The 8447-nt window shown below is 35.8% G+C and overlaps 1 protein-coding gene across 8 annotated transcripts in view; it reads left to right on the forward strand.

The window, feature by feature from the left end:
* Positions 1–8415, forward strand: part of LOC140743194 (eukaryotic translation initiation factor 4 gamma 1) — a 57372-nt gene extending 48957 nt beyond the window's left edge. For all 8 annotated transcript variants that reach the window (XM_073074265.1, XM_073074266.1, XM_073074267.1 and 5 more), the window contains 5 exons: positions 957–1133; positions 1289–1447; positions 2096–2336; positions 5126–5227; positions 6034–8415. In XM_073074265.1, the coding sequence (XP_072930366.1) occupies positions 957–1133; positions 1289–1447; positions 2096–2336; positions 5126–5227; positions 6034–6113 (759 nt within the window). In that variant the 3' untranslated portion in view covers positions 6114–8415. The remainder of the gene's footprint in view (positions 1–956; positions 1134–1288; positions 1448–2095; positions 2337–5125; positions 5228–6033) is intronic.
* Positions 8416–8447: the final 32 nt, after the last annotated feature.

The raw sequence follows: 8447 nt of genomic DNA on the forward strand, positions 1-8447 counted from the left end.
TTGGCGTTGCATAATGTAATTTTTGTCATTGGCTACGTGTGATTAGGATGCTGATATTGCAAGTAACACTTCAGTCAAAATGATGATCAGCATCAGAATCTCCACCAAAGTTTGATGATCCTCAGTCCCCAAAAGATCATTCTGTTAGTTCTCGTTTATTAAGTCTAACTTCTAATAAGTGTAATTTTGTCGAAAATAATGAATATATTACAATAAAAATCTAAAACTTAACAATTTTCATAACTACTTCAATATTTGCAAAAAATGAAATGAAAAAGTCAAAACATATATACATAACAGTTTATAACTACCGAACAAGATTGTCTGCGGTAAATTATTTTATAAATTAGTCAAATTGATTATATACTTGTTGTAAGATGATATGGTTTATAGGAATAACTTGAAAAAAATACTCAATACAACAACTCAAAGTTAGGTAGGCAATCTTCCGGCTACAATTTTTCAACCAACCTCTTCTTATTTGATCCCAAAAAAATAGGTTTTTTTAATTTACCTCTATTATATTTGTACTTTATATTAAAGTCTATACTACATTACAGTAGTTTTACTTAGTTTTCTCAAAAAAATATTTCTTTTTATTACCGTAATACTTGCAAATAAGTAACGTATACTTGTGATGATAGCAGATGACCATGTATGGGTGCATGGTGGCCAGTCACAGGCCGTTTTGGAAAATGGCGCATATTTTTCAGTGCGCGAGAGTAACTTAAACACTAGCCTATTGTCTAGTTAGCGTGCTTCATTAGGAGCCGTAAATGATCATAAGGCTCAACATAGGAATAAAAATATATGAAATAAAGACCAAAATGTGACTGTCCAGTTTACTGGCCACTTTGTATGAGCCGTCCTATAAAGGGTTAAAAAGTATCTAAATGTGAAATAAATTATTATTTGCATTGATTATGTTGATGTATAATGATGTTTTCTCTTTTCAGCATATCACATTTGCGCAGACCTTGAAACTCTGTAAACAAGTTATAGCCGAAAATCACGGTCACTTGATATTAAAGGCGATATTGAAAGATTTGAAGGAGAGTATGGGTCCCACATTCGTAAAGACGAAATGGGAAGAGTCCGGCCTCGAGTTGAAGCAGTGGATGAATGAGGATCAAGTATGTCTATACCAGTAATTGCTTGGTACTACAAATTTGTATATAACATAGAACATTGCTTTTTATTATTATTAAAAGTATTATAATGCATCATTTGTAACAAATGTATGTATGTAATGTAATGGTGCGAATGCTAATTGTGTGTCGTTGGTTAGGTGGAGAAGTGGCTCGAGGAGAACAAATTGCAATTCCTGGCGGGCGCGCCGCCAAGCGACGAGGCCAAGCGCATCCTGACGCCCGCCGAGACGCAGAGCAAGCTGCAACAGCTCATGAACGCGGACGAGAGCTGCGAGTGCATCCGCGGATGGGTGCAGGTAATATTCATATTCACAATCGCCACATTACCCTTTATACGATTCTGACACTTCCCATATGAATTTGGTTTTATTGAGGTCATAAATATTTTAATTAAGACATGTCAAAATGGCCTCTGTATTGTGCACAAGAATACTTTATAATATTTGACCCCACTGCGGGTAGAAGATTCAATTAAATTTGTGGCACTTTTAAATTTACACCATATTTGTGCAGAAAAGAACTGACCCTCACTTTGAAACATTCACCACAACGAAATAGATTTTATATTGATTTAACCTTTACCTACTCACCTATAAATTTATAGCGATAATAAACTTTCGAAATCCATGGACAAAATCTAGATCAAGTTTATTTTATTCCATTTCAAGGTTAAATATGTTATTCATGCCATCTGGGAGACACAAGAAATTAATAAATACGTACGATTTTAAAATGTTTTTATTATGCATTCACTACACATTAATATTTTTCCTGTTAAATATTCTAAATTGGAAAGTTGTTGTTTATGGTGCAACAAGTTTTATTGAATTGAATTGAAGTGAGGGAGTTCTCGCGCATTTTTTAAAACGGCTCGCATGTGATGATGAACGCTGTATTATAATAGTAAGGTGATGTTAACTCGGTGATGGCGTGTTCGTTCGCAGGACAACCTGGGCGTGTCGTCGCGCGAGGACTGGTTCATGCGGGCGCTGATCCAGGCGATCTGCGAGCACGCGCTGTTCGCGGTGGAGCCGCGGGACCCGCGCGACACGCCGCACTTCAGCCAGGAGCGCATGAACAAGTACTCCGGCCTCATCAACGACTTCGGCGAGATCCGCGAGATGCGCGAATCCAGCTGCCTTTTCGGCATCCAGCAACTTATCCACAGACTCGAGCATCCCCAAGGTTACACTCCCCACGCTACTAGTGCTACTACTGACCACTACTAACTCCATTTCTCATTGTCATCTCTCATTGTCATTCATTGATCTCATTAATGCTAACTCTTGTTAATGCTTGTGTTAACCGAATTTATGTAAAATTGTTCAGTATCATCCCTAATATGAGTTATGTTAACGTTATAGTTGAAGGTTATCTGTTTATTGTGTTATGTATAAGATATTGAAAGTCCTGTTAATGTTTTATCGTTTACCTATAAATAATACAGTCAGAGCTCCCTCGGCACAAACTCGTATCTCACTATTGAATACCTGAAATGAAAAATGCGAGAATGACCGATCAAAATAATATTGTATTAGAATATAACATTGTAATAATTATTTCATTGTTAATTGCCATTGTCTATAAATTATTTTAGACAAAATTTTTTGGAAGAAATTTAATTAATCTGAAACTCAACAAAGTTGTCGAAACATTATCGGACGAATGGACTTGTGCACCTTGCACAATTTATTCATTGTTTTTATAGATATAAAAAATTACATTGGCAAAAAAGAGAAGTTAAAGCGAATGGTATAATAGCAATTAACAAATATTCCATCATTATCACATTTTGTAATTTAGGTGTTGTAAGAGTGGGATATCAGCGTGTGCCGCGAGAGCTCGTGCGACCAGATTGTATATCGAAGTTCCACTTTAACTTTCCAGATGCCCAGTCAAATCACTTTCTGAACACACTCCACTACCACACTCATTTCCAACCCGCAGCTGCGTCCTCCAATCTTATGATTCTTATACCCGTAGAACATGTTCATGGACTTGCCATTCTCTATCACATTCATACGAATGTGTAATTATAATCAATATTTTTTAATAAAAAGCATATCTATTTCTATAGGTACTACCTACTGGTATTTAATTACATCCTGTTTATTTTATTTTTTGCATGATTTTACTTTATACCCGAAATTTTCCCTAATCTGGTGTTGGTTCCTCTTACTCCGAAACTTCATCAGTGTACTACATACTGATGAATTTTACTAAAAAATAACGAAACTAAAACATATTATTGGCCAAGGCAAAATAAATGCACTATATACTAACCGCACGAAAGTATAAATTTATGGGTAAGTAACAGAATAATTTAAAAGAAAGGAAGTATGTATATCATCAGTGGGTACTAACTTATCACTTTGATCATCGATGACATTGCTGCTCGTATATTTTATACAAAGAATTATAATGATGGCCATGGTCTGAGAATACTACTCTATTGAAATATCGTAATTTCGTAATAGCGCAATTTCTCTATTGAATTATCTAAAGCTGGCTCTTACTTATACAATTACGCCCGTTTTTAATTGTCAATCAATTCAATAGTTTGGGAGCCCAAGAGTGGATTTCAGGAGTATCTCTAGCGCTTCAGGCTAAGATATGAGAGATACTTTACACCCTGTAGAGTATTGCCTACCCGGTTTGCACAGTCAAAAAAATGGCTCACTGGACATGCTCGAGTGCGGTCAATTTTCTTCTTAATATAAAGGAAATAATGCTAGAAAACGGGAAACATCATAATCTGCCGATTACCACACGTCGAAGTAGTGAAAGAAATAGTCATTTAAAAAAAACAGCATGAATCCCTGGGAAAATAATGATGTACAAACTAAAAGAAAAGGCAAATTTTTAGGAAAATACATTATTCTTCATACATTCTCATACTATCTTTTTTTTCAAATCGTCAGAATAAGAAAGCACCCAGCTAAATCGAAAAATATCATTAACCTTTTCTTCATTCTAACTTCTATAGTCGTCACAATCTAATAGGCCCATTTTGACACATGCCATCGTTAGACTCTAAGCATGTGATATACAAATCGATAACCAAAGAAACCGATTTTTACGACAAATCGATTACGACCCTACATCGTATTGTATAGATTATAGTTTTCTATTTAATAGTTTTCTAAATCATTTAAATATTTAATAAAAAAGGAGAAAATAATTTTAGAAGATTAAATAAAGCATCGCTCGTAAAGTGTATTTGTTTTTCGTTTTATCATTCACTAAGAAACAAAGTCTTGATTATTTTATTGTTCTTACGATGAAAAACGGATAATAATGAATTTTCGTAATTCTAAGTTTCGATTACTTGAAAATTAATTATGGTTTCTTCCGAATGGTTTGAAGCCGCAAGCTCTAGCCGTCACGTGGTCGTAAATTCCCTACTAGTTAGTTTAATACATTAATGACATTAGCATGGTATTTGTCAAAATGGGCCTATTAAAATGTGACGACTATAATCTACACAATCGTAGGTCCCAATGACGCTCGAGTTTTTACACATTTAGCATCATGGGCTTCCCTACCACAGTGTTTTTCATACCAAAAGTCAAATCTCGATATGAAGACGAAGTACGAAATCCTAATAAGGATATAAGATACATTTATAACTGTCACATAGCTATGTGTTAAGAACGCCATAAACCATACGTAACCATGTCACAACCATTTTACGTTATTTCTCTCCCGTATCGTGCGGTACATGCACCATTGCTATCAAAAGGGTTTTCCATTCAGCAAGAAAGTAAATACATTCGGCGATCAAGTGGGTGCAGTGTGATGGTGACGGTTGGTGATTTTTGTTTTCGTTTCAGGAACCAAGGGTTATCGGGAATCATTTTCTTTGGCTATCACATTTCAGCTTGTTTGCCATTCTTTCGATTTATCTTCGTCTTGAAATCATTATTCATCCATTAATTGCGTATTGTTAATTTTCGTTCGGTTTCTCTTTGCAGGCTTAACATTAGAAATATTCCAATATTTACATGAGCAGTACATAATTTCGGTGGAAGGATTCACTGCGTGGGAGGTATCAGATAAAGAACCGGAGGGCAAAGGTGAGTTGACTTGTTTAATTATTGAAGCGAATGTTGGAAGAAATAATAAAAATGGAATAAAGCATTTTTACGTTCAAATGAAAAGCGATTATTCGTTACTTTTAACAAATATGTTTATTCTCTTATCTTCACTTTATGAGAAACTTTATACCAATTTATAAGATAAATTATTTTCATGTTTTATATACAGATCAATATTGTTGAGTCAATCATCGTTTTGTGCTCGACCAATTAATATAATTATAACAATATTTGAACTTTCATTGGTCCCTGTGTAATCTGCCGAGCTTTGGATGTTTTACTTCAGTCGCATATGTTACTTTTAAATATTTGCTACGTTCAGTTCGTATCTAGTATTTATTATAAATTTTATTGCTATAACTGCTTGCGCTCTCTTTAGGTAAGACCCAATTCAATCGCGATCTTTTATGTTAAAATAATAAATTATGGGCAGAGAGTATAGTTGCATGTATTATTGTAGTATGCTGTGAATGACGACTTAGATGAAGTAACCACTTAAACTCCTTATAGGCATTCATTTTCTTTACGGATAAGATTGAACTCTTCTCCGTCTTTAAAAGTCATCATGAAATTTATAAAATTGATTAATTTGAAGACTGATTGGCAATGGTATTTCATAGTGCCGTTTTTAAACAGGGAACTAAAATTGGAAGGCATGGCGTTGCCATTGCCTATATGCGAAATCGAATAGCAAAAAGGGAGTGCAACAACAGGAGTATAGTTGTTTACTTTGTCTATGGCGTGCGATATGTGCGCGTGCGCTGACGCGTGTGGTGTTGTTGCAGCGGTGATGCTGAAGGCGCTGACGTCGTTCTTCACGAACATCAAGGAGGCGGACAACGAGGACTCTTGTAGCGAGGACTGACGCGGGCGGCGGGCCGCGGCAGCGCGCGCCGCCGCGGCCGTGGCCGCCGCCGCCCCGCCCGGCGCGCCCTGCGACATGCTCTACATCTTTATCTACTGAACCCGCCCCACGACACACCACACTTACGCCACGCGCGCCACACACGCCACACACACACGCTTCGCGTCTTACACTTTTATGTTACACGTTACGATTACGATACCTCCTCATCCGGCACGTGCGAACGAACGGCCGAACGTTTCGATTACAGCGACGGCGTCCGAGCGGCGCGGCCCACTCCGACTCCGAACGCGACAGTTTTTCGTTATCCGCCCGTAGATCGTTACAATTATATAACGCGAGGAAATTTAATATTTTGATGTTACACGTTATTATATATTTTTGAAGTCGATTCGTTTTGCGTGATCGATCGTCAAAGTGGCGCAATGTGCATATTCAAATTCTATAGTGCGCGAGTGCAAAGAACTCTAGTGGGACTTATAGGGATTTAAACATTTTTGAACTCTTAAATTAGTCGCAAACGGAAACAAAAACACCATTAAAAGATTTAAAATGTATAGTGTAAAATAAGAACCGCAAACTGAAATAATTGCAAGCCTTACTTAATCCACAAATTATACAACATAGTTACTTAGGATAAATATACGAGTAGTTATCGTTTTGTAACCTCCCGTAGCAGCATGCAACGTCCTGCCTGCCGCGGTGGCGCCTCCTCGGGCGAAATCACTCCCTACTAATTTAGGTACTATATTTATTGAAACACCACTTACTCTAGTACTTTAATTACGCTGTAAGCAAGTAACGAACGAAAGTTGTACGATGTGCTATCGACGTCGCTCCGACGGGCGCGCGTCCGGCGTTATAAGTAATAGTTAAGGGAGTAAATGTGTAAGTTGTAATTTATTCGGTATAGGTAGTGAGGAGTTGTTAAAATTATTATATTACCTGCAGAGCGAGCTCCCAGGCGAGCGCCAGCGGCCAGCCTCGAGTTGAGCTCTATATGATATCGAGTAATGATGGTGTGTTAGGCAAGCCCTTGCGCCTTGTCAATAGTTAAATACTTATGCTATAATTAAAATAATGAAATGTTAAAAAAAGATATATTATATTTCATAATGTATGATATCCAACTTATTGTTTTTACATAGAGTTAGACAGCTAATTACGAACTGATATATAGTAACTTAAATGTAAAAAAAAATATATATATATATATTATAGATTTGCTATCGTAGCAATATTATAGCAATATATGTAGGTTTGCATAAAAAGTTACAAAATTGTGGCAACGATTAGGGTCCCATTATTTCGGTCTGCGATTAAATCATTTTTATGTTTATGCTTTAAATTTTCAATCATAATGTCGTTTTACCTCTCGCTACCATGGATAGATTTTAATCGGAGTTTTTATGTAATCGGTTATGATGCTAGATTTTACAAATTGTAACGTTAATAATCTGGATGTATTCCCAGTTTTAATACGTGATTATATCAATATAATTGTTTGCAGAGAGAATGTATTGTTGTAACAAGGTTTTTAATGTTAATTTCGCTCTGCAGATTCGATGTTTTTATACAAATTGTTAATCTACTGCATTGCTTCTTAGATAAATTTATATTCAGTTTATTTATCGTAATCGGATTCTGAATATTAGATCGCACTGGATTACGGTACGTTTTTAATAGTAACAATTACAATACGTTTTAATTAGTAACAATTATAATTAGTTTTATTATTTCCAGCGCTAATGGATGATTTGCTCAAAATAATCGTAATCTTTCCATATCTACAGCCATAATATACCCACAGCTGATTTTACCGGTATCATCATTTACTGTCTGATTACGTTAAAAGTTATACATTTTATCTGTAACTAACTTCACAGTATATTTATAAGGTACTGGGAAAAATAACAATTAAAGACTGACGATTTAAATATAGCAAATGAAGTCTATTAAAAATAACCGAATAACATAATGACACTACAACATCATATTGTAGTTGTTTATGTTGCAGTTGTAGGTATTTAGATACCACTTATCATTTCCACTACGTTTAAAAACGGGCGAACCGTATCATCGGATATATAAGTATTTTTGCCATGGTAATTCTTATATGAAAAATAAGGTAAATATTTTGAGAAAATCTTTCAATAGATCCTGGTCTATTACATCTTCGTTTAGCAGAGTTCGCGCCCGCGGCGAGCGCACCCTTCCGCTACTGAGTTTTACTTTATTACTATTACCTACTCTGTCAGTTACTCTGTATGTTATGTAAATAAACTTTTTATGAAGAAACTAATATGTGTATTATTTAATCCCCAACGTGCAAAT

This window comes from Epargyreus clarus, unplaced genomic scaffold (genome assembly GCF_041222505.1).
Source record: "Epargyreus clarus isolate Ecla_fem2 unplaced genomic scaffold, WU_Ecla_fem_2.2 ptg000007l, whole genome shotgun sequence".
Lineage (NCBI taxonomy): Eukaryota > Metazoa > Arthropoda > Insecta > Lepidoptera > Hesperiidae > Epargyreus > Epargyreus clarus.